Genomic DNA, 27,196 nt, shown 5'->3' with positions numbered 1-27,196 from the left:
GTTTGCGCATGCGGAACAGACGCCTAATGATTGAAGTGAAGCATGCGCAGAGACGCAACGCACGAGCCTCAGCCCTTTGTAAACACCCTTTAGTCCGATTTATAGTTCTGTTGTCGGCCTGGAGGTCGTCCACATTGTTCTCTGAGGGTGCTACCATCTTTAAGCCAACTTCACAATATCGTTTGCCTTACAACATAAGTTGAGGTTGAATGTGATCATCCAGAAAACATCAGATGGTCTGACATATTATTTTGGATGTTTGTGTGTTACACAGTGACCTTTAAATATGGCCGCTATGGTGGTCGCTCATGATTTAGCTCTAGTGATTGAAAGGCACAAAATCCAAATTAAATTAGAAATCATTTTTTATTATTATTGTTGTAAGTGGCTGATTTGACATTCGCCCGCGTCAGTTTGTCTCCAGTCTCATGCCATCAGGCCCGACACTGCCGGTGGAGAGTGGACATGCAATTAGAGCAGGCCTGCTAGGAGCATGGGGCAGAGGGGACGGGCCCTTGGACGGTACGCGCTATTATCATGTAGGCGACAAAACCAGCCCGGAGTAGAACGGCGTGCCGGCGTGGGTGCATGAGTTGCGGGACCCCGGTCTCAGTCATAGTTAATACAGGACAGGTACAGTGCAGGAGGGTTTCCCACCTTCGGTCAATATTTACCATGACAATAAAAAGGCACAGGAGACATGGGCTTCGTTGGCTGCCGCTCCTTTGAGGAGGAACCACAAAGCTGAACTGAATTATCCCAGCTACAGAGGGTATTACATGTATACTTCAAGTTTAAAAAGTACATGTTATTGTATTGCTCTGCGTATTTGCTATTGTGAGGATATTAAAGCACACATATATAAGGATGATCCAGTACAGACTTATTTCCATCGTGGTCCTTGATGTAAGGAGAGAAAAATGTGCAGGATTCCTGTTTATGCGACATATCAACAAACCAATCGAACAAATACCAATAATGATTATCTGTGGAGCAGACAAACAGTCGTAGAAAAGAGTGCAGATGCTTTTCTGGTCCTATTGGTGGCGGAGTCGCCACTTTGTGGACATCTCCCTTGTTTCTGTCTGGTTTAAGGTCATCGTTGGCACACTCTGGCCTGCCATGTCTGCATCGGTTGGCAGTGAGAAAAGTCGTTTTGAAGCTTTTCTGGTCGTTGAGTTTGCTTCTTCCAACACTCTGGACCACTATCTTGGAGAATGAAAACCGTTTCCATTTCTCATAGCAAGCACGCAAGCAGCATATTTGTAAAGAGAGCAAGAAATCTCAAAACCTCCAGGGAGGAAACGCACAGGGCGAAGATAAGGAGCAGGAAAACAGTGAGCCTCTGAAATGCTGACCTTGCACTGCTGCACTTTCACTTTTCAGACAAACACTCATTCCTTTTAACTAAAAGTTGTTTTATTCATTCTCTGTACATCCACACAATAAAGAGCAGCTATACACAATCATTTGAGTGACATAACATGCCACTTCAGAAAATCTAAAAGTGCAAATATCACAGTATCTAAAAACTCACATGAAATATTCACAAACGATATATACATGAAGATGAAATTTAGACTTTGAATCCGACCACATTCTTCCAACCAGATAGTTTGAATGAACTCTTATTTGGTCCATTTTGAAGATGAAGACCTGAAAAGTATGATTTCTTTATGTGAATTATTTTGACTGAAGGTCTGAATTTGGATCCTTTTTTTGATCCTGGAGACATCTATTATTACAAAACATTCAGCTATTACACTATGCGCGCACACTGTATATGAAATCTCATCTATTCTGCATATTAAAACAAAAAACAACTTTTTTCTTTTTTTTTTAAAGATTGAAAATCTAAAGTGCTAAAAAACAAAAAGTACAAGTACAAATAAAAAAATAAAAAGCTTATCTGCGGTTCAAGGAGAGCATCAATAATATTATATCTATTTTCTTTACAGACAATAAAATGGAAATCACAGCACAGTAACCTGTAATCATTCAACAGCCCCACGTTTCCCTGTCTGGATTTAAAGCTGAACTTTATATCCAGTTTACAATTCAGAATCTCAAATAAATGTTTTCCCTTCTCCAACTCGACACAGTCTCGGGATTCTACGAGTAAAGGCTTCTGGCCTGTATTTCCTGAGTGATGGTCTCATCTCTTCTCCACTGACCCAGAGAAGAGGAACCAAGTAATCAAGTTCGTTTTTTCTCTTTTAAACCGGTTTGACTGCTGAGTGGATGCCGTTGATTCAAATACATTCCAGTGAGGCGTTGATTACATTTCGCTAACCTCCATCCGTGTGCAATCATTAGATCTAATTAAACAAACAACATTTATCACAAAATGAATCCAACATCTGATGAGAGATGACCGACGAACACAGGAACGACTGAGTCCACTGACCTGGATGAGCTGGTGCTCCAGGCAGGTGAGCCTGCGTTTAGCCACCAGAGGAATGAGAGGTAGAGGATGGAGAGCTCGCTCTCAGCTACCGCCACACACGACGACAGGATTCTAGCTGAAGACACAGCAGATCTACAGTGCACAGTTCTTCTCCGTTTGCTCATCTCCCTAGATAAGAAGACTGCATTTGTTTCTTTACATAAAAAGCTTCAGTGCTGCAGCGTTGATGTGCCACCACACAGTCCATCTAACTCTTCTCCTGGGCCTGCAGCATGTGTTGCCTGGTCGACCCCGTGCTGGTGCTGCCCAGAGCGGAGCCACCGGCCTGTTTCCGCATCCAGTCCAGCATGTAGAACCGCAGCATCAGGAAGAAACCTGGAAGAGCAGAGCAAAGAGAACAACAAGGTTCAGTCACCACTTTGGTTTCTCTCCGTTTCACCTTTTCAGGATCACGTGTGCAATAAGTGGGAGGTGGAGACACAGTCAAATCCTGTGAAGGCAGGTCTCAGATAGATATTTATTGTTGGATGTGACTGCAGCCTGACTTAAAGCGAGACAAACAATCGTACAATGGGAGGAGCTAACTTCATCTGTTCATATGCATAGGATTTGGATATGGGAACCGTTGTGGTTTCCATTTGTAAGACGAGTGGTATTGACCAATCCGATTGGGCAGGCTTGGGTTGAATGCAGGTAAACGGTTTGTGTGGAGAACAAAAGAGTTGCAACTCATTGGCCGAAATGCAATCTGGGAATTAACGGCTATCGCCTGACGATGGTTTAGCGTAGAGGAGTAACGTGGAGACGGATCTGGTAGTGACCTGTCAATCACATGGTAGTCATAAATCAAGAGAGGTAGAGTCATTGTCTCATAGACTTCTGTACAACCAGAGGAGTCGCCCCCTGGTGGTCAGTAGACAGAATACTGGTTTGAGAACCTTCCACATTGGCTTCACTTTCAGAACCGGAGGTTGCTGGCCGCCTGGTCTTGCCCAACAATACTTCGTTGTGGACCGGGGATCGAACCACCGAGCCACAGCCGCCCCTTTTCCCTTCTAGAGATGTACATAAATGATGTGTGTTTCTGTGGGACTACATCAATGCATGTGGAAGCTGGACTTATTCAATTTTTATGTTTTTTTTTTAATGAAAGAGAACTTGATGTCTAATCATTGTATCTGTGAAAATATAGTTCAAAGAAATTAGTCAACTGTTGTTTCCCTCGTTTTTTATGCTAAGCTAACTGGCTCCTGGCTGCAGGTCCGTATTTACCGTAAGGGCCTGAGATCTTCTCATCTAAGTCGGCAAGAAAGAAAATAAATTGATTTCCCCAAATGAAGTATTTCTTTACATGCTTGGTGGAATGTGTTTGTGCCGAAGGTTAGCTCATATTACACCCCCCACATTCTACACAACTCAAATGGAAGAAGTGTTAAATCTACAACCATCACGTTGGCCAGCTGGCACAGAACATTCTCTTACTGAACTACCAATGTGCAGCAACAATGGGGTTAATAAGTTGAGCCTCTGGACTGGAATCAGAAACAAGCAGCCTGCACGAGAGGGGAAGCAGCTTGTGTTCTGATAGGCACCAGTAACAGGAGGCCTTGAATAACCACGGCCATTGTCTCATTCCCACACTGATACAATGGACCGCTGGCTCCAGATACAGTCACCAATCTCTGAGCCAACAGTGAACATACTCAGACTATACTCCATTCTGTGAATGTGGTAATGATAAGATGATGATCAAATTACACAAATATCTAGCTTGTGGCTTATTTCAAGTGTTTTTCTCCCCTTTGGAAAAATGCAACTCTCTGTCCTGTTGTGATAGTTCTGGAGTATGATCTCTTGTAAATGAGAAAAACATACAAAGAAGCAAGAGCCAACCCCAAGAGCAATCTGGACCGACTAACTGGCGCAGTGCACCTCAAGCACGGACCTTGAAAAGAGTTAATGATGCAGGAGAGGAAGAGCACGACGTCGGAGAGGGGTCCAAAGTCCAGGAAGGTCAGACCCCAAGATGTCCCGAAGAGGCAGCTGAGGCCCCAGATGCTGAGAAAAGCCACGCGGTTCTGCCTCCATTCGTCCCTGGTGCGGATCTCCCTGTAGACCAGGAAGAGCATCACGATGCCCGAGGACACCAGGATGGCCAGGACTGTCATGTTGGTGAAATAGTGGGCCAGCAAGGCCTTGTGGGTGTTTTTCATCCAGCACCTGGAAACACCAAATGCACTCAGAGAGAGAGAAAGCAAACACAATCCCAGACAGGACGAATAACATGCCATCATGACATATTCAATTCATTTGTATTCCTGCTGATTGCTGCTGTCAAATCACAGGGTGACTTTACTGTGTTGTCACTATCCAGACACTATGTTCCACAGCAAATATCTGTGTCTTAATAAAGCTTACTTACATCAGATAAGGATTGGAGACGTCATCGCTTGGCAACACCTCTCTCACTCCATAAATGTCACCTACTGCAGCCAGGATGATTATAGGCACGGCAGGGAGAGCTGCAAAGGGATGTTCACGGGTCACATTAATATCACGTTTACCGTAATGTGCCATGAATGAATATTACTTCATCACGCTCACCGAAGCCGACCAGGTTCCACACATAGGGCTTCGGGGAGGGGCTGAAAACCATGTAGACCAACCAGAAGGTGTGGAAAACCTCTACGCCCATCCAGGTGAAGGAGCTGAGCAGGGTGTAGTGGAGGCCCGCCCCCACCCAGACGCACACACCCTCCCCTCCCACGTTGGCCAGGACCCCGGTGAAGAAGAAGAGCAGGTTGAGGAGGCCGAGAGACACAGCCAAGCCCAGGTGGATGGGTATGGACTGCTCTTTAGATCGCCTGCAACAGGGAGAGGGGAATGGAAATGAGTAGGTTACTGAATTGTACTTAATCATTTCGATAAACTGCACATGTAAAAGTAGTATTACCTCTTCCTGCAGAGGTAAATGATGAGAGCGACACAGCTGAACACAGACACGGCACAGCCCAGAGATGTAATGGCGCTCAGGGCCAGGAGGTGGCGCACTGGGCGAGGCTCCATTTGCTGCAACAAACAGAGCACCAAAACACAACTGTTTCTGTTCCCATAAAGCGTGTGTGAAATCAAGCATCGACGTCGACTTTTCTGGGTCATTAATGTTCCTGACGCTCAGTACATTCATTTCTCAGTTTCTGGTGTAATACAATAGCAGTGTGTCAGTGTGTTGCATGTCTCACCACCAGCACACTGAAGTAAGTCAGATGGTTACAGAGGCACTCTGTGTGTTTCGCTCCTTTCTGCTGCGTCTCGCATCCATCGTCCAACCAATTGACCTGCAATGGATCTGCACAGAGAAAATACAGATTTAAACGTGCTTAGTTACCATCTATGGGAGTAAGAGCAAAATAAACAGGGACGTACAGATATATGTTGGCTGAATTACAGTATTTATTTAAAGGGTTCCAACCTTTCCTGGTGTCCCATGACACACATTTCCTTGAATGCAGTTTCTGAAATAAAAAAGGACATTTCAACATTTCAGGTACTTTCAGGTAAGTAACCACTGCATCCTTCTGATTCACTAGCTGCTACTGTATACTACACTTAGTTTCAACAAGAAAACTTTTATTTTGTGTTGATTTCGCGGTTTAAAGCGGTAGTGTTTCCGATCACCAGAGTCCCTTTAGAAAAGCTCATGTAACTGCAGCAGGGTCTGACAGTCTGCTACAAGCAGTTCTGGTTCTGGTTCTCCCGTCCCTCCCTTCCCTCCAGCGGGCCCAGCAACACAGCCTTTGCTCCTGGCCAGAGGAGGAGATGCTGCCGCTGAGCTCTCCTCCTCCCGCCGGAGCTTCCGACTGCAAGTCAAAGGCAAAGCCGGATCTGGGTCGGTCCACGGTGGGCCGGTCCCCGCTGGAGTCTGAGCTGAAGTACTTTCTGGTGAAACTGCATGATTTCATCTGATTTTGTGGGGAATCCGACCGGGTGGCACCACTAACAATAACTGTATAGAAATAGACAATCTTCTCGCTGATGGTGGAGTTGACTTTTGTAGGTCATATAGAGTCATCCGTATTAAATTGAGACGGTCTCACAACCAGTTAACTCACAGTAACTTTAAGTACCACGTGCAGGCCCCCTGCGTGTCTACACATCACCACAGATAGTTTAAGTCAGAGTGAAGTAATATTTGCACATCAGGCATAAACGGTGGTTTTGTGTGCGTGTGTGCAGAGAGGAAGCAACAGACCGTCGTGAGCGTATGAACAGCACAACCTTCTCGTGGTTTCCGTGTGTTGTCTGTGCTCATGAGGTAGACGGCTCCAAACAGACATCCCGGAGCTCAAACGGTCTTGTTTTTCTAAAGAAAACAGCCTCCGCAGCAAACCCACATTTGAGGAGTTTGTGAAGAAAAGACGTGGACCACCAAAATATTTGCGTTATTGAATATAAATATGCAAATATTAGTTCATTTAATGTAGCATCAGATGCCTGCTGAATTTTGGAGAGGTGTTTGTGTTGTCCATCACACTTCTGTTCATCCTGATACAGGGATCCTCTGTTGCTCTCTCTAAGTGTTTTGGGGAGTTTTCCCTGTCCTGATGTGAGGGTCCTGGCACAGAGGATGTTGTATGTGTACAGATTGTAAAGCCCTCTGAGGCAAATTTGTGATTTTGGGCTATACAAAATGAATTGAATTTCACCAGATTCCAGTACCAGATCTTTAAAATCGATCTAACGATACAATTTGTAAGCATGGATTTGTAAAATGTAGTGTGAGCAAAGATCACACTGTCACAGACACAATGAAGGCACAGAAAGCACACAAGCTTACAGGTATGACATCATGGTGAAAGCCAATCCTGATTGGCTCAGACAGGTTAGCGATGACCTCGTTCTCTACGGTGATTTCCACCACATCGTCAAGAATCCTGACCCCCTTGTGACCCTCCTGGAACACACACACACACACACACACACACACACCTTTACCTGTCTGCTGATATAATACAGAAGAACTACAGCATTTCAGTCAGTAGAATTGCTGTATTATCTCAAAGTCTCGGCACGTGTGCCGTGAAGTCAGGCTGGCATCATCTCTTCTCAGCTGCCCGTGTTGACTGAGGGCAAAAGGATCCTTACCTGGAACAGGGAGTTGTTTTGGAAGAAAGTGCAGACGACTTTGCTGGACTTTTTCGCCGCTTGCTTCAGAGCGCGGGGGAGGTGGACCGTGGTACTGGACTCTGCGGGTACACCTTTAGTGGCCTATATCCCACAATAAACAGAGAGAGAGGACCACTGCACAGTTAGAGACGGCATACCAGGGTTTGTGTTAATTCACTCTCAAGTCAACGCATGAAAGGAGAAGTGGAAACCCACTGTCCATAGTGTTGTTGAAGCGCCCTGCTGCTCTGTCCCATGCGGTCACACGGTTGTAATTACTGTGGTGGATCTGCATGTGGATTGCTGGGTGCTTACACACATGGCCCTATTTTAAGGCAAAATGTCACCTTTCAAACTCCGTCCTGTACTTGTCAGTAAAGCACTGCCATCGTTCGCTTTCATGTGGTTCACCTCTCACCTATTTTCTCCACTAAATCACCACCACCCTGGACTCGAATGAAAACGTTAACGCAGCTACTCATTCACCGGGTTAAACACCTGCTATGAAGTGAGCCCCTGATTAAAGAGAATGGACGTGGACAAACAGCCTCCTCAGGCGAGCTGCATTATACTGTGGAGCAGAGACACTGTCCACCCGTAGGGGAAATAGAATGAGTGAATAAATTAGTTCATTTTTGAATCACTGAATTACTCTGAATGTGAACTAGGACACACAACTGTCCATCACTAACCAGGAATGTTCTCTTTGCTCCCACCAAAGAAGACATTTTAACTTTTGATTTCATCTTCGTAGCAGCTATTGCTATCTTTTACTTCCCTAAACAAAACCAGCTACTATGTCAAGTCCCTTACTTAGAAATAATCTAAGTCTTAGGATTCCCTATAATTATTATACATTACATCTGCTATGGTTCCAGCTAAACATGCACATGAGCACACATAAAATGTATGCGTGTATTCCAGTTTGTGTCGCAGAGGAAATGCGCTTCATTTTCGACTACGCAGCTAAAAGGCAACGCAGAGGGAACAGGTGTGGTCACGCTCGTGCTGATGTGGCCTGTGTAGGCTGCCGAAGGTTAGCTCATGTCAAAGTTTATTCTTGACCTCAGAAACAGAAGTTTATACATCGACATGATGATGTTACTTAATAGGCCCCGTGGTGAGATTGTTTTCTCAGCTGTTGTTTAAAAGGATGAACTTTGCGTCTGAGCAAACTTTATTTCTTTTGTGTGTGTGTGTGTGTGTTATCCTCACAGGCGCCGTGATATTGTAGCCTCTGAAATCCTCCTTCATGTCCATCTCAGAGCTGCGAGCACACGGATGCTCCATATTCCCTCCAGCCGAGGACTCGCTGCACACAGAAGGTTTTAAAAAGAAGCATGGTTATTTTTGTAAACCCCCCCCCCCCCCACCACCCTAACATGGTATTAACTTTAGCTTCCTGTTTGTAGTCAAAGTTCCTTGGATTACATAAAGCGGACTCAGCAATTAAGACAAAGTCATGTGAAAAAGGATGTGATGATAAAAAAGAGAGAGAGGAAATTACATGCTGACTTGGGTGGATCCCTGCTTCTCTTGATCACATAATGCTTCTGCAAAAAACAACACAGTTTGAGTTTGACACATTAAACCGTGATACTTAACCATAAATCTTCTTTTCATTGCGTTTGGCTTGAATGAAGTTTTGAGTCTGAACAAAAGGATATCTTAACACTCAACGTGGAACCCTTCATCCTGCTGAATACATTCCATCTACAGATGTACTGTAGATGGCATTTGTTCTCCCTTACTGCAGTCAATGGAACATCCGTTGAACTTGTAGGCTGTCATTATATAGGGCTTGATTAAATCCTTTTTGACCGTTCCATTGATGATGCCGTAGCGTGCCTCGGGTGTGTTGGCACCATGAGACAGATGGGTGCAGCAGGAGCCCTGCAGGCTGGTGGGCCAACACAGAGTGAGGTTCTTCCCTCCGACCTGAACAGCGAAAGAAGAAAGAAAAACGGATCAGTCCTTGCTGTCCTTTCACACGGAGCCAGCTTTGAAAAGGCGGGAAACACGTTATCTTCAAAAGAAACATTTGGGCTCCTTTTACCTGCAGCTTCAACTGGTCCAGCAGTGGCTCCCAGTACAGACAGAACGGACTTTCCTCCTCGGAGTCGAGGCCGAGCTGCTCGAGGGGGATCACTTCAGAGCGCCTGCACTGAGCTGTGATCTGCCCGTCGATGGACAGAGAGCTCTGACCTGCTGAGATGGAGATCTCGCTGCAGCCCGTGGAGAGGCTGACGTTCAGGCTCAGGGCGCCCCTCTCATGGCGCCAGGTCCCACAAAAGTCCAAGTCCATGTCATTTTCACTTGAACCTGAAGGAGACAAAATGTGTAGGCACACACTGACAAAAGGTGGCTTGGTGTTTGGTTTCAACCCTTAAGAAAGTTGCTCTGACGTCCTAAGAGGACAAACATGTCTGTGTCAGAATACTGCCAGAATATGATGCTTCAGTCCTGTTCATCATTACCAATGATTCATTCATTTTCAGAATTCTAACCCTTTAAATGCCAGTTTGTTTACATAATGTCACTGTGAAAAAGATCACAAACATTTCCTTATTTCATACTTAATGCTAGATTTCTATCACAGTCGAGGGTATGTCAGTAATGAGCAACAACATTGACTTTGAAGCATTGCATCAAACACATAATACAGCAGCAATGTAAAAAGAACGCATGTATTTGCCCCATAGGGAAAATGGTTAAATCTGGTGAAAAACAGTAAAAACTACAAATGCAGAGCTGTAGAATGAAAGCCTGATATAACAGAATGCATGCTTCTACACTATAGTGGCTCAATACATGTGGTTCGTCCTTAAGGAGGGTCTGTATTTTGTCTACACAGTTTATTATGGACTTATTATAGGATCTGAGGTACAAAATTTGAAAATAAAATCATGCCATTATGCATTATGGCCATTATGCATAATGGCCATATGCATTAACACAGCCAAAATGATTGAACAAAGCGCCGAGTGAGGCTCGAGCGTTAAAAGACACTGGAGGTTTACACACAGAACAGATTTTTCTAAAATTAAAATAAATCTGCATCTTTAAATATTTCTATGGGCTCTAATATTGGTCAATCGGAGTTCCCCATCACCAAGGTTACATGGTCTGCTCATGGTGGCATGCGGCGAGTTACCAAAATGCCAAACCGCCATCGCGAGGAACTGGAGCGTGCCGCATGCCGGCACTGTAAGCGCATACATATTTAAATTACAAGTGCAAAATTCAACTGAAATATGTGTGCATGCATCTGTGTGGCTCTGCTTCCAGTCTGTACTGGCAGAGTTTTTGCTTTTAGCACAGGTTTACAAAGAATGAATGAATGAATGAATTTTATTTATATAGCGCTTTTCACAGACAGTACTATCACAAAGTGCTTAACAGAGCAGACATTTAAAAGCATAAAAAACACAATGTGACCCTAGGGTCAATAAATTATCTACACAGAGTGAATAAAAAATGTTAAAGAATAAAATAAAAATTAAATAAAAATTAAATAAAAATGTAAAACATATTTTAAGAGCAGGTCTAGGACATGGGTTTACTTTTACACAAACGCCAGCCTAAACAGGTGTGTTCTTAGCTGGCTTTTAAAAGTATCCACAGTATCTGCGAGGCGCAGAGTTGCAGGCAGAGCATTCCAGAGCCTCGGGGCCACTGCCTCAAAGGCTCGGTCACCACGGGTCTTAAATCGTGTGCGTGGGACTGACAGAAGACCTAGAGCGTTTGACCTGAGAGTGCGGGCGGGTGAATAGGGGCGAAGTAGATCAGCTACATGAGCCGGAGCCTGACCGTGAAGTGCTCTGTAAGTGATGGTGAGAATTTTGAAGTGTATCCGAGATGCTACAGGAAGCCAGTGGAGAGACAACAACAGATGTAATTCAGAAGTATTTCATTTCACAACCTCAACGTCTCACTGACCCTGTGGAGCCCACACAGTTAGCAGCAAGCGGAACTTTTCTTGTGTCGGCAGAATATTTTCATATTGTTTTAGGAGGCACTTTGCCAGGAATGCTACACTTATCATATTAACACACTATGGCAATTAGGTCATTAATTACACTGTTTGATGACAAATATATGTTATACTGTTACTGATACATTATGTACATCAATACAGAGTTATAGCAGTTCAAAGTCGCTGTGTTTTGTTCAAAAGCAAATGTACGTGACAAAAGCTCAGAAATGGTGTGAGATCATCTCCTCCACAGAGGAACCGTGCGGTGTCTGTTTGAAGTCTTTATCGTGCGCCGTGTTTGACCGTCTTTTCTCGAATATCTCTACATCATAATGAACAGCGGGCCAATAGAGCCACTTCAGATGAAGGTGGGTTCCATTTTGTCCCGGTGTGGTTATCTTACCTGTAGAGAGGAGGATGATGAAGACGAACACCCCCCCCAGGTTATCGCTCAGCCGGGGCTCCATTGGTAACGACTGCCGTTGGGAAACAAAGAGAGAGAAATGCAGTTGTAAAAGAGGAACACGTCTGTATCGCCTCTCTGCATGGGCAGGGAGAGCCAACCACTGAAACCTGCTGCTGGTGAAGTGTGTGTGTGTGTGTGTGTGTGTGTTTAGATGGGACGACACACTGATCTCTCACGTTATTTCTACGAGCAAACACACATCCGACATAAAACAAAAGGCCCTATCTAGAGGCAGCACAGGTTAACAGAACACCATGTTTTTAATGATACTATTCTCAGACGCTTTGTTATCTGCACTCTCTTATCAATGAATACAAATGAGTTGCTGCTCAAAATACACACAGGGACCTTTCTGTGCTGTTATCAATGGAAACAGTCTTCCCCTTTAACTGGCACGCACACACACGCACACACACACAGTCTTTCCATTCCCATGTAGCAAGTTGATTTTCTCGTAGCAAGTAAAAAAAGAAACGTGGCTGATGTTGCCTGTTTCAACATTAATACACAGATGTTACATTATTGGATAAAAAGAGAAGACGATACAAATTTCCCTGAAAAAGATCACTTCAGGTCATATGAGACTTACTTGAATCATGTGCGCGTTACCGCACAGACGTGTGTCAATGGACCACACGCAAACATTTCTGTCATTTTCAGTTTCTACCAGACATGCCGACTCATTCCCGGCAGCTGCCACTGCACACACTCTCCAGGTTTACTAGATGCCTGCTTATCAACTTATCAGTCAGCCGCGGTCACACCTCGCAATTTCAAACACGGCAAACAAACGCTGTGCAGCGACGGTGACCGCTTGTGTAGAGATGCAGAGGCAGATTTTGAAGGTTGTGGTTGATCTGACCTCAACATCACAAGACGGGAAACTGTTGGAACCGTAGACACAGCCGAAAGGAACAGCAACGGAAAGAAAAGACAGACAAAAAGATACAGAGAGAAACATCAAGCTGCAAAGCCTGGCGGTGTGTTGGCTATTTATAACGATGTACTCTGAAACACACACCTGATACTCGAGAAGGACCTGAGAGCCTTGGACACTCAGAGACAGACTCATAAACAAACACAAAAAGGATATTGAGCAACACAGAGCAACGGAACACTTCAACACGTTAACGGTCGCTCGCACATATATAGAAGTTTTATATTTAAACAGCGTCATTCACTGGTATTGACTGTTCACTGTAATCAAACTAATTGAAGGAGCTGCTTCACGTGTTGCTTCAGAGTCAGCAGTGACATGCCAACCTTTAGCTGGTATAGTGTTCTATCTCGCTAATTGCTCTGAAAAAAAAGCAATCTTTCAACAAGCTGTCTGGAAAGTCCACGCAGCAAAACGTCTTACGACTGAGTTACTGCAAAGCCTGACACTGTACAAACAGACTTGTATTCTGAGATCTCTACTGCGAAACGGATTGTTTTGAGTTTTGCTCGAATGGTTTGTTCTGTGGACAGAAGTTTGGGAGCAGAAGGTGCAGAAATATTCGAAATGTACAGAGCGGGCCGATGGAGCGTTCCAGACGAGCCTGAGGTCGGAATTTTCACAGTTCAAATTTCCAACTTCTGACCTCCAAGAGGTCCAGGTGCACCACGACAAACGTAAACAAAACCACGGCGGACCGGGACTAAATTCTTTGGCAAGTGTCCACGTGATTGAACTCTCAGCAGTGCACCCTCCACACTTTGAGTGGCGTTCCATTGTACTGTCTTAGTACGGGGTCGGAAATGTTTGAGTTCCGAGCCGTCTAGAATGCAGCACTAGCCCTGGTCCAGTTAAAGCTAGCTTTAACCAGGTCTAACTGGTGTTTTTCATCGAATATGCAAATTCAACCAGCATAAAAAAACGAAATCAATACGAAAAGACAAAGACTGTTTTCACTTCAGTCTTTCAGTCTTCAGTCTCACGCGGAGATTGCATGAAACTGCAAGCGCTGTCTATTTGACACGGCATGACTTGGATCCTTTGTGGTTTTGACACTTCCCTTTTTTGATAATTCAAGGGCGTCAATAAAAGCTTGATGAAAAAGAAAGGCGTTTAAGTGTGACTTCATGTAGCTTTATGATGGAACTATGCACACACACGCGCCATTGTAATGCCTCAGCTGCTCAGAAAGTTCAGTAAAAAAAGAAAACAATGGTTTATATTTACTATGTATTTAATATTCTTAGAATAGAGGCAACAGCTCAGAACTGGTTCGGAACCGACCGGCTCTCAACGACCAAAAGAGTACACGCAGCCAAGCTGCATCAAGATGTGGTGGCGGTCTACTATGCTAGGCCATTTCAAGTGGACTCATTTCCCTCTCAGCTGTGTGCAGCCAGTGAGGTATTCATGTCAATTCGTCATCGTGCACATTTGCGTGCAAACTGTGTTTGTGTCATGTTAACGTCAGATTGTTTTGTATGTCTAAATGCATTTATACAGTTCGACGGTGGATTGAGGATGGTGGTGTAGAAGGAAGAATAAATCCATCCGTAGAAAGAACTAAAGGTGTCGTGTATTTCCTGGAGGGAGGGATAAGATCTGAGCATGAAACTTCCATGTCAGCTGAGCATGTAGGAACTATTTTCTTTCTTCCACAGTTCTTTCCTTACCTAGTTCCTCCGACAGACAATCCAATGACAGAGAATGTAAAATGGGATGTTTTCAGAAAGCAACCAGAAATTATGTTAACCTACGTTTGGTGACAGCTACACACACTTGAAACAATGTCCACGTTGGCTGAGTCAATTCAGACCAGCCCCAGGAGCACACAGCCGTGTTTTGGGTTTTAAGTGATGACCCATTACTCAAAAACAAGACTCTCGAGCACTCATTCAGCATCACGCTGGTGACTCACCCAAGCCTCCACCAGATCCCGCACGTTACAACTCTCTGACTACAGCCGGCGAATTGATGACGACGAAACACAACTGCACTGAGGGAAGTGCCCGGAGTGGCCCCGACCACAGGCAGCAGGCTACACAGTGATGGGCTCAGTTCTGTGGAAATGTTTGAGAGATGGCGAGAGTGTCCCCCCACCACCAACACAAACCCTTCTGTGCTCAACATGTAAAAAGTGTTACCACTACGTAGCGTGTATGTATATGAATTTAACATTTTAAAAAGTGTCAGATCCTTTGTATGAGGCTTGAAAACACAACTTTACTTCCAGCTGAAACCACCTATAATCGCCCTCTCTCAACTGGCTGAACTGACGTGTAAACTACCTCTCCCCCACACCCTCTCTATTGTCCCTGCAAGGCGCCCAGGCATCAAGAATTTCCTCCTTTCTTTCACTTCCCAGCTCTCATGTGTGAGTGTGTGTGTGTGTGTGTGTGTGTGTGGGGGGGGGGGGGGGGGTGTTCTCATTTTTCAGTACTAAGCACAATCTACCGAAACTTGCTGCCTCACTGCACTCGTCACTCCTCCGCACGTATAGGAGGATATAGAGCGTGTTGATGCATGAATGCTCGCATAAACTCCAGCAACCCACGCATGTGTGAACGGGACGGGCCGCCGTAAACCCCCGACCCCCCCCCCCCCCCCCCGTCTGTCACTTTGTGAGTTCCAGTAAAAATTATCCATGTGTCGTCCTCCCATCGCTGCATCACACAGGGGTCTGACTCACAGCTTGGCTTCACGCAAAGTGGAACGGCAGCCAAAACAATGTGTGCCTCAGACAGCAGACAGGGGTGACAAGCTCCTCTGAGTAATACCTGAGCCATTTCATGGAGAGTTTAGCCACAACTACTGCATGTATTGCCACAAACAAACATCCATGAGATCTTGAGAGGATGATCTTTACGCACTTTGTGAATATTTCTGGTTTTTAGTGAATGTCTCAACAACCACTGGATGGGTTGTGTAAATAAAAATATATTCATTCAATGTTAAATAATATGAGCTATACTTGTAAGCTTATATTGCGGAGTTGTGAGGTCACTGTAAGTAGGTCAAAAACTGCAAGCAGGGCATTCCGTCGCCTGTTCGCACGATAGAAACAGATACAGTGGCCCTGAAAGAAACACTTGCTTAAACCACCAGATTAGGGCAGAAACTGCCATCTTAGAGTAGGAGAAGAGTTCTCTTTATCTATTCACACAGAGACTTCGAAATAGCGTCATCTGAACGCTAAAAAACAGATCCACCTCCTACTTTGTATTCAACCAATAGGCTTCCATCAGAAGAACCTTTAACACACATGCGCACTCTGTCTAAGCGCCTTTTAGCTTTTCATTCGCTCCTACAGAGTGAACTTTCCTAGGTCCGTGCACGTTTAACTGCTGGACATAATACTTCTGTTACAAATAAACCTTATTGCTTGAATTGAGCTAAACGCCTCGACCTAAGTCTGTTCACCTGAGTTTTCTCCTCAACATGAGTTTTATTCATAACAGTTGCCATGACATGACTTTGGTCACCACCCACAGACTGTACATAAGAAGTGGACGTAGTCTTCTGACGTCACCCGTTGGTTTGTTGACTGCAGTTTTCAAGCCTCGAGTTCGGCGTTTTGGCCGTCGCCATCTTGTTTTTTTGCAACCAGAAGTGACACGAGAGGGTGGAGCTAAGTACAACCAAACAACATTTTTAGGCGACTAAAGTGCTCTAATTAACTCAAATCAAAATTTGAATAGCTCCCCCCCCCCCCCAGGAAACTATCTTTTGAGTTTAGTGCTTGTTAGCATGTTAGCATTTCATAACACTTTCATACACAAAACCAAGATGGTGAACATGGTAGACATGATACGAGCTGAACAGTAGCGTGTTAGCATCATCATTGTGAGCGTGTTAGCTTGCTGATATTAGCGTGCTGTGTGAAATTCTAGCCTCACAGAGCTGCTAGCATGTCGCACAGCTTCTAATGTGAAGCCGCGGGCTGCAGTTAGACAAATGTTCCCATAATTAAGAGATAATTGTCAGATTTGACGGTGGATTGTATCAAAAGGCTGATTTGGCTTTCAAGCTACAGCTACACCTCAGATCTGATGTGTTCAGTACAGTAGTCTACCTTGACGACACCACTTCCTGCCGTTCTCAAAGACGTCCGATTGTCACGTTTTCTGCTTTTCATGTCTGCTGCTGACTGCTCACCTGAATGACATATAGTCCGTTTTGTTAGTGCTTATCGTGTCTCAGTTGTCGCTTACACAGCAGTTTCTTTTCGTTCAGTTTAGAAATCTCGAGTCAAGTAGGAGTTGACATACATTATCTTGCTCCCGCGGTTACAGTCGACTGAATTTGTCGTTTTGATTTTGTCCTGCAAGTGTTGCGGTTCGCATTGGTCCCACTCCTCTGCAAGCACCAGAGTGAGGGAGCAAAGAATGCACATGGAAGAGTAATTCAAGGAACAAAAGCTGCTCTTTGTTGTCCGGCCTCAGAGTGACAGTGAGCGTGAATAAGGGTCAAAGATCACTGGCTGCTTCGGAGGCTGTTTAAGTCAATGGTTAAAAGAGAGACACACACGATACACAAACATCTCAAACTCTCTGGACAACACTGCCAAGATGACAGGGAAGCAGGATATATTTTAAAACACGACCCTGACCAAACCGGTCAGAAATAAAGTCTCTCCTCACATTTTCTTCTGAAGGAACACACTGACCTCGTTTGTCTTCTTGCCAAAGCCGCTGCTGTGAGAACGCTGCACTGTGCTACACTGTCGTGCGCTGCTGCTGCCAACATGGTTACGAGATAAGATTTGCGTTTCTTTTCCTGAGGCACAATGCAAGAAGCAACCGGCATGCTGTGTCTGCCGCTTTACGTGTCGGTTTAAAGCACGTAGTCGTCCCACTTCAGGACCTGCAAGTGAAAGCGGAAAGTGGCGGTCACACACTGAGCAGCTACCGTGGAAGCTTCTGAAAGGGAGACTTGTGACATGCAATTGCAAGCTTTCATAATATCTTAGGATTTTTTTTTCATATCAGAATGCAGCAAAACTAACTACAATAAAAATCGGCACCGTCATCTGTGCAGAAACGTATCGACTTGAAGCCTGGATGTAATGTGGCTGATGTGGAATGTTCCCCAGGCTACATTTGTGTTGGGACCTTGCATTCTTTGTGAGAGCACCATAGTGATGCAGCGTGCACGTCTGCACGAGTGTGTATACACATACATTTTATCTGTATCCTGCCATCCTCTGTGAGGAAATTGGAGGAGCAGGTGGAATGCTGCAGATATGTCCTTTGGGGCTATGAATAAATCAATAAAACAACACACACACACGCACAGCATGTTATTAGGGCCTAATTCACCCCCAAGCGTGGCCTTAGGTGTGGGTCACTGGGTTTAGTCTGCCATCAGGGGCTTTCTTTTCCTCATCATGAAAAATGAAGTCAGCATAAAGGAGAAGGAGTTTATACAATGAGTCACACACCCAATGCAATATTTGCATTTCAAGGGACGGGGCGCGAAGAAAAAAAATCCCTCCACGATTGTCATTTGTTCATTTTCGTTGCTCATCTGATCTGCAGGGTTTACAGATGTTCAAACTGGTGCAAAGCCCAGGTTATTCACACTATGGTTCTTTTTTTTCAGAGTGAAGTCATTTGATTGTGCACCGAGGCACAGTCAGGAAACCGCATGCTGTACGAAGAGCGAGGTAGAGACTCTCTGAACCCATGAACCCGAACACCAACTCTTCAGAAGAGAAAAGAATACACAACACCTGGTACAACCCTGTTACTGTAAATAATGAGAAGGATCCCTTCATGAGCCCAGCCCCGAAACATTACAAAATAAATAAAAACATGTCCGAATAAATAAGATATATTGGATGTGCGATTTAGCACGAACAATGGAGGACAGCAAACCAGGCTACTTTATTACAAATCATATACGCTAATCAATTTATAACTGGAGAAATGTACATGCTAATCAAAACCATACCAGTGGGGGTGTATATATATATATATATATATATATATATATATATATATATATATATATATATATATATATATATATATATATATATATAAATATATATATACAAATATATATATCTATATATTTTTTATTATGAATAAATAAATAAATATATATTCAAATATACAACACAAAATATAATCATTCCAATGTGGTTTATGTAGAAATCTTCTATCTGCCTGTGTATATCTATCATGATCAACATAATACAAAAACTTAATTTAAAAGTGGTGGAGTGCTCGTGAATATGAGACATGCTGTATGTTTTACAGCCTCGCTTGTTTCAAATGAATTGTAACGTTAGTGTTGTTCCTTGGGGTGTGTAGCCTTACCTTGAGGACTTTTCCCGTCAGCAGCGGAGCTTTCTCGTCTCCTCCTGTCGACTGCACTACTTTCTGATGCCCAAAGCCTCCAGGCAAAACTTCCACCCACTGTTCCACACAGACTGGACCCAGTACGAAAGGGGGGAAGCAGCCTTCGCGCCGCACGCCGCGGTGACAGCCGGGGATGGACGCTCTAATTCAGTCAACCGCACAAAAGGTGGACCAAAGAGAAAGAAAGAAAAACTTAATTCGTGTGCACTTGCTGTTCCCCGGGTTATTTCTCACGTCTTCAACGCGCTCGACACGGCTGAAGATATTTATAAAAACGTAAAGTCCAAAGAACAGACGCCGGGCTGAAGCTTTCACTACGTCGTCACACAGAGCCTGTGCTCGCGGGCGGACTGTCAGCGCGACTGAGGTGCGAGAGACTGGAGCTGCGGTCAAGGCAGCCAGAATGGAAGTCGTTTCCGGTCAGGATTTTCACAATGCGTGATCTAATGATCACAATGTGGCCTGTGTAGAACTCTGCTCACATCGCTGGTTTTTCTCTCACTTTTTAAATATTCCCTGCGGTCCAGACACATTGGTTTGCTTTAATTGATAGGCTATTATCATGTACAGATTTACCACCAGTTGCCCCACCATACTGTACAGCTTGGAGCCTATTATGTTCACTGCAGCTGAATACATAATTCAATACATACTTGTTTAGCCAAGGTGTACCCTATTCTCTAACACCTACATTATCAGGTCAATTTAATTTGGCTAATCACTCCTTTGTTTTGTTTTTTTAATGACAAATATTTCGCTTTTATTTTGAAGCAAAGTCATTTCACAGTTATCTTCTGTTGTATATGTCTCAACTTGACTGCTGTCGAGTAACAAGGTGTGAAACGGGAGGCCAGACGGAGTGACATGGATCTGGGAGCACAGAGGAGGGGGCTGCAGAAGGGAGAGTACAATCAGCCAGTTCACTTTCCAGACATTGATATCAGATAGTGTTAGAACTCCACTGCTTCAATGCCACAGGCAGCTGGCACTCTGACAGGTTTCAAATGTGACCACAAACCGCGGCTTCGTCTTCGTCGGCTTTGAACCGAAAACGAGCGCAACAAAAATGTTTTGCTTCTGAAAAAAAAGCATTGACTGGAAAACATAAAGCCCCTTCGGGGGAAGTGTGAAACTGTTTTAAGTCAGATGTAAAGCTGAGCATGAACCGCAAAAGTCTGTGTTTGAACAGAGAATGGAAACGGTCTATCAGCTTCAGCAAAGGTTATTGCTTCCTTTCATGAAAACAAAAAAAAAGAATCCCAAACACATTAAGAGCATCACTGGGACCCTTAAACACTGCACATTGTGCATGGCATTTCATGTTCCTATCGAATGACAACTTGCTACAAATAGATCTAATCACAAACAGTCTTCCATTAGACATCACAGTTGGCATTGTGGCTCTGCTGCCACAATACATTTCTGAAGATATGAGCCAACTAAGTCTTCTGGTATTTAGCCTCCTGAAGTGAACCAGACACCAAGGCAAGGACCTTTTTTTTTTTGCAAGACCTATGCATGTGTGTTTCGTGCATGTGAAAAAGCCCTTTGTGGGATTTCTTCCACTTTCTGCTGTGTGGCTCTCTTATTGCTTCATGTAAAGCGTGTGGTGTTTCCGCGCTAAAGAAACGCGCCCCACGAAATGAAGTCTGAATGAACTAGACTTTGACTTGTATTTGTATTCTGCCTTGCACAAAGGTATCCGTGACGCACCTGCAGGTGTTAAAAAGCAGGTTAATGTTTAAACCCCAGATGTCTCAATGTCATTGTTCATGCTCACCTGACAATTTAAAGCACATTTCCCACTAAAAACGTAAAACTCTTAGGCTTAGGCTTGTATCTTCTTCTCTAGTTAAGAAAAAAAAAGAGGGAAACAAAAGTTTGGTAAGAGAGGAGGTGAAGAGAGGAAGGGAGGGGGGGGGTAGCAGCACCTGGCTCCTCTTTTCTGTTCAACTGTCTACGTGAGTGGTTGAGTGTGTGTGTGTGTGTGTGTGTGTGTGTGTGTGTGTGGAGCAGGATTTGTCAGTTGAATTGCGTGGGCTTGGCTAATAAAGGGCCCTCTGTCTCCGTGTTGACTGTGCTTGGCGTCACTCACACACACACACACACACACACACACACACACACACACATACACAGACAGAAAGAGTGAGAGTAAAAGACAGGTTGACGACAAAGCGAACAAAAAAACAGCAGCATGAGCATTATCTTATCAACCATCTCCATGTAAAAAACCCATAGGAGACAATGTGGGTGACTGTGGTCATAGATGAGCAGGTAGATGAACTATTAGGCCTGCCGTTAACACGGTCCAACAGAGCATAAGATGTCTGTGCATGCTTGTCAGCAGTGAATAATCTCCTACGTGCATATATTGGACCCTGCAGTGTGAAATGTCATCTGCTGTCAAAAAGCTCCAAATATGGGCACTAGAAACTGACTGTCCTATCATGTGACAGGTGTGGGGGCCCTCTTGCGCAATACATTTTGTACATTTTAATATGTTTCTACTTTGCACTGCTGATTGTTGTTCAATGTTATGCACCTCCCGTCATGTCAAATTCCTTGTATGTTCAACAGATGATGGCAATAAAACGATTCTGATTCTGAAGACATTTTCAAACACGTGATATGCCTGTGTTTTTTGCGATGGCAGACAATCACAGGAGCCCTTTCTTGCAAATATACCAGCAGATTACTTATTGGTATGTAAAGATACGGTGGAGCCGGCTGGTCTCATCCAGCATTCATAGCAATACCTACGAAAAATAAAGCGCCATAATTCGTCATAAATGTCATTTTTCTCTTGTCCTCTCTTTTCACTCTCCCCACCATTTCCACCCGCATCCCTCTCAGTCTGGCACCTTTTATCCTTTCCCTCCTTTTTCGGTTCCCTTCAACCTTTTTGTTTCAAGCTCCCCCATTTTAAGAACACTCCTTGCTAACAATTTGACAACAACTGGTTGGGTAGGATTCGTACGTATGATATGCCACGCATGAAACACACACTCAATGTTGTGTTTGTCTCAACACGATTAGCTCATCTGTCTCTTTGTCCGGAATATGGGCAAGAAAATCTGAAGGCCATAATTGGGCTACACACACGCACGAGCACACACACACACACACACACACACACACACACACACACACACACACACAGGTCTGCCTTTATGCATTATTGAAAGATATTGTTCAACTGTGGGTCCTCATCTGCTGCATGGTGACAACTGTGTGACCTGCTAGAGACCAGCTGGTGGACACGTGTGTGTGTGTGTGTGTGTGTGAGAGAGAAAGATACAACAAAGAGACAACACGTTGTGCCGCAAGGGGAGTTATTAATTTCGCTGTCTGTTTTTTTCACATTATATGCTTAAACACACTTTAAACCCCAAGAAGAAGAGAGAAAGCGCAGCATACATTAGCATATTGAGTATTGATCCTTGTATTGATCGCTGGTTGCAAAAGAGCATTTATTCTCCGATTCATTTTAGCACCGAACTGCGGTGGGAGTAGTGTTGACACTGCAGACAGCGTACCATCTGTTTCCACCACTCCTGCACTGAAACGTAGGGGCGTGCAGAGACACGACCGGCTGTCTGGTACAGCGATGTGTTTGTCTCTTTTTATTTACATGATTACAGACTTTCTACTACGGAAACATGCGTGCCTCCTTTCCCACCATTCCACACTTAGTCACTCTCTCGACTGGCTTCTCGGCCCTCAGCTCCGCCTCCCATTCGGCTGGAACTGAATTGTTTGTCCATCGAAACCATTTATTACATGCCAAACTCTATATCAATTCAGTTGTGAAGTCATGCAGACCGGTACTTTGCCTGGAATGATCATCCACGTGAAAGGGCTGAACACAGTGCAGTCTGAAGTTCAGAGAGCAGGGGGGATAAATAAGGTTAAACGAGAAAGTTTCCATTAGAGCCGACATAAAATCACTACAACTTTAAAGTGATTGAGCCTTTATTAGACAGCACATGGCTGTCAGGAGGCTGACTCATCACACATGGCTCACTGCCTCTTCAGAAGGCTCCCATGGTCACAGCTTCGATCGGTTCTATCAGGACCAGGACCACCAGACACCGAAGGCCATCATTCTCCTCACCAACACATATAGTTGCCTCCTTCTTCCCCCGACCACACGCACACACACACACACACACACACACACACACAGTGTATGGGAAAGTATAACCCCCTAGTCCCCAGCCAGACTTAAAGTAGGCATGTTGTTATGACATTGTCGTCTTGGACCGCTAAGCCATCACGATTTCTCAGAAATTGAGATACATGAATTGATAAAGACTAGTTTGACAGATGTGCTTATTCAATTGATACCAGTGTCGTATCTGTCGGTTAAAGAGCTACTGACAAATCATTTTGAGGATGATGATCGTAAAAAATATTATATACAGCAAAACAGAGAGAAAAAAGTGATGGAATGAATCAATATTTTGACCACCCCATAGGTGAAAAACGGTGGAATAAAAGCGAATGTGTCATGTCATTTTTCATCGAATGCTTTAATTTAGTTCAGATTTCCACTAATAGTGCCCTGATATATGCACTCCACCTCAAAGCAATATGAATATCAAAATATATATTTATTGTAAAACCAGAGCCTCGAGGATTTTCAATACAAAGTTGTCATAGCTGCAAATTTCACACAGAATATATGCCGGTATGTTGGCACAGTTCAGTTCATCACAATACATCAAGAAACGTACAAAAGCAATAGCGGCGGTGCAGTAAAGCACAATGTGTAAAGTGAGGAGTCAGATGTATTTCTTGTTTTCATAAAACAGGAATAAATAAATAAATAAAAATAATAAATGAAATAAGATACAAACACCATTCCAACTTTCATACCTTTGTCCATATCTCAGGAAAGGCTGACCCCGTACAAAGGCACTTAATGTTGGTCATTTTTCCTATTTTTAGTCCTGCATGTATAACCTCAACTGCAATGCACAAGTTATTGATTATGTTATTTACATATATTTAAAAAAAGGACAAACTGGGCTATCAGTGATGCCACATGAATTTATAAATAAAATCACCATAAATACAAAAGAAAAGACAGTTTTTATGGACATTGAGGGAGAATACAGAGGCGAAGTCTCGCTCTTTCCATTGACCACCATAAAACCTCATTTTGGAAAGAATATGTACTGTAGTCAATGGCGAGGGACACATACTTATCCGATCCCGTTTGACTTGTGTCATGAATTACACATATGCTTGTCAATTTAAAAGATTATTTTGCACGTCAAGATGCATATTGTGGTAAAACTCCGAAACCCCCTCTGCTGATCTGAGAAAGCTCAATGTAGTTGGATTCAAATTCAGCTGCATACACACACAGAGAGATCACTATGAAGATAACACTGATTTAATAAAAAAGGTTGTAGTATGCAGACAGCTCAGTATTGAACTAGATCCAGGAGGTGGCAGCAATGCCACGTAATTGATGCCATAAAACCCCAAAGACGAAGCAGAAGAAGAAGAAGAAGAAGAAGTGTTCTTGCTCCCCCTGAAGAAGACACATGTGGAAACGTAAATAAGTAGAGATTGATGAAGTGAACAGGTGTGTGTGTGTGCTGTCCTCCTCCTCCAGCCAGAGAAGAGTTCCAGCAGCAGCACAAGTTTGATGAGATTGAGTTGTTTCTTTGTTTGAAATTCACAAGGCTTCATAAAACTCTTCTTACGGTTAAAAAGAATAAAACATTGTGGTAATAACGTTTTATAAGTTCAGCGTTCATGATGCTTTATACCTCCATGTCAAAGTGACACCGGTGTGTGTGTGTGTGTGTGTGTGTTTCTTTCCTTCTGCTTATCTTTCTCTCTGCCTTGTTGTCAACAAATTATGAATATAATGGTTTATGGGCAGATGGGAGTTTGTCAGTGTTGGGGAAGTTGTGGATGATTGTTTACAAGTTTTTGAGAATGACGACAATCACAATAATACTTTTAATATTCGTAGTAATAATGAGAAGACATCAAAAAGAAGAATATGAGTCCTGTGTTACACAGCACATTATAACCATAACTTTATTCAGTTATTCAGACACACAGAGAACTGCTCCAATGTGTCAGAACAGATGATAATCTCTATGTTTCTGAAATGAAATAATGTGTTACAATATCAATACCACGTTATAGCAGACCTTTATGAGTTTTAAGTGAAGTGACAGCACTGTAAGTTATTAGCTATTGTATGAAAGCTACTATAACACTCTTATAAGGACTTATGAACAGTATTTGATGGCTGTGAGTGAAGTGTGAGACCAAATACAAATTCACAACGATGATCAGAGACATGTCAAGTCTTTATTTTCCAATAGTCGTATGAATATGAATAAGCTGTGTATAAATTGATTCAACATTCATCTTTCTGGTGAAGTAAAGACAGCTGATGGAATATGAACCATTTCAAATTGCAGAAACTCTGTTTTGGTCAGATTCATTATTAATGAAGGAATCCATGAAAAACTAGGTGTGATTTGAGACCTCGTGTTTCAGGAGTTCTCAGCCAAAACGGGAAGTGTTTTATAAAAGTCCTCATGGTGGTGCTCTCCCATCAAAAAGCATGTGTTCTCTTGTTCATGGCCCAACTTTGCACCAAATGTCATTGAAGTGTGTTATGTTGTTTTTGAGATTAAACTACAGACAAACAAACAAACAAACGGGACCAAATTGTCTTCACAGTGTCTGTGAAATATAGCATTGTCTTCATACAATGTGTTCAGTTTATGGGGAGCAGCTCTGTGTGTTGTTTGATTTGGTCTGATGGAAATAATAAATGATAAATTCAAGGCAACGCTTGGTCTGTTTGCCACAATATGAAGAAAAGAAATGAAAGTCTCTGATGTCAAATGAATATAATAATTAAATACAGGCTGAAGTTGGTTTAACAACTTATAAGAAAAGAGATAAAAGATGAGGCAGATTTTAAGGAGCTTGTTGTAACGTCCATGTAACGTTCTGCTGATTTTCACCCAGACTCTGATATGAACTCACATAATGAACACTGACTTTTGACTTATCACAACATCGTTTTAATTTAGTGAAGAAACTTTCTAATTTAAATGTAGCTTTTTGGTGAGACCGTATTTAATATTTAATAGGCTACACCTGCTGTTATTATTATTCTAATAAACTAAATTCTGTTTGTCTTTAGTAAAGAAAAGAAATCCACCTAAAACTCTTTTTAGACTTACATTAAATCTGACTTGATAATTTTTATTTGTCTTGTCTACATATTATTTAAGGAGGTTTGGTAAAATAACGTTGGTACTTGTCTTTACAAATCTTAAGGCTTTTATTAAAAGTTGGTGATTTGAATTATTGTTCTGATGAAAATAATCTGTTGGTGAAGTCATTTACAGAGAAACCTGCAAATATGCCTTTTATTTTTAACCATATTGTGTCCCAAATATTTAAAATGTATGACAGTGGTGATGAAGTTATTCATAATTATCAAAACTTCATAAACTGCTTCAGAGTTACATTTTTTTTGTAGATGTAAAAGTCATCAGTTTGGCTCTTTGCATGAAGTTCCTGATATAACTAAGACGAAAGCAATAATAAAATACTGTAATAAAAACATAAATATGCATACATAATATGTAAATATACAACAATTAATTATACGTAGACGTGACTGTGAAAACAAAATGGACGTGAAGGATTCCATCGTTGCTAGGTTACATCTCAGCTCACAATGATCATTTGTTTAAACATAAACAACGCCTCAGACCGTCAAGAAGTGTTTTCTCAACTCTCTCTCTACGATTTGTTGCAAAGTTTTGCTTCTACAGACGATTTCTTACATCCCGACATCAACTACAGAGTCATAGACGCTGAC

The 27,196-nt window shown here is 43.1% G+C and overlaps 1 protein-coding gene across 2 annotated transcripts; it reads right to left on the bottom strand.

Annotated features, from left to right (window-relative positions):
- Nucleotides 1-1,513: 1,513 nt before the first annotated feature.
- Nucleotides 1,514-19,531, bottom strand: LOC306790836 (adhesion G-protein coupled receptor G5-like). 2 transcript variants are annotated; one of them, XM_079287347.1, is made up of 15 exons: nt 19,276-19,531; nt 11,953-12,025; nt 9,630-9,895; nt 9,325-9,511; nt 9,081-9,126; nt 8,789-8,885; nt 7,553-7,675; nt 7,245-7,361; nt 5,880-5,922; nt 5,650-5,756; nt 5,361-5,476; nt 5,012-5,271; nt 4,830-4,929; nt 4,353-4,627; nt 1,514-2,782 (listed from the first exon to the last, which is right to left on the bottom strand). In XM_079287347.1, exons 2-15 carry the CDS (start codon nt 12,014-12,016, stop codon nt 2,655-2,657), a joined length of 1,929 nt encoding a protein of 642 aa, XP_079143473.1. In that variant the 5' UTR covers nt 12,017-12,025; nt 19,276-19,531; the 3' UTR covers nt 1,514-2,654. The 2 variants fall into 2 exon arrangements, with proteins under 2 accessions (XP_079143473.1, XP_079143474.1); XM_079287348.1 differs by lacking the exon at nt 19,276-19,531 and adding an exon at nt 17,619-17,713.
- Between the last annotated feature and the right edge of the window lie 7,665 nt (nt 19,532-27,196).

This window comes from Melanostigma gelatinosum, assembly GCF_949748355.1.
Source record: "Melanostigma gelatinosum genome assembly, chromosome: 2".
NCBI lineage: Eukaryota > Metazoa > Chordata > Actinopteri > Perciformes > Zoarcidae > Melanostigma > Melanostigma gelatinosum.
The sequence above is the reverse complement of the archived record's forward strand: the minus strand, read 5'-3'. Positions and strand labels throughout refer to the sequence as shown.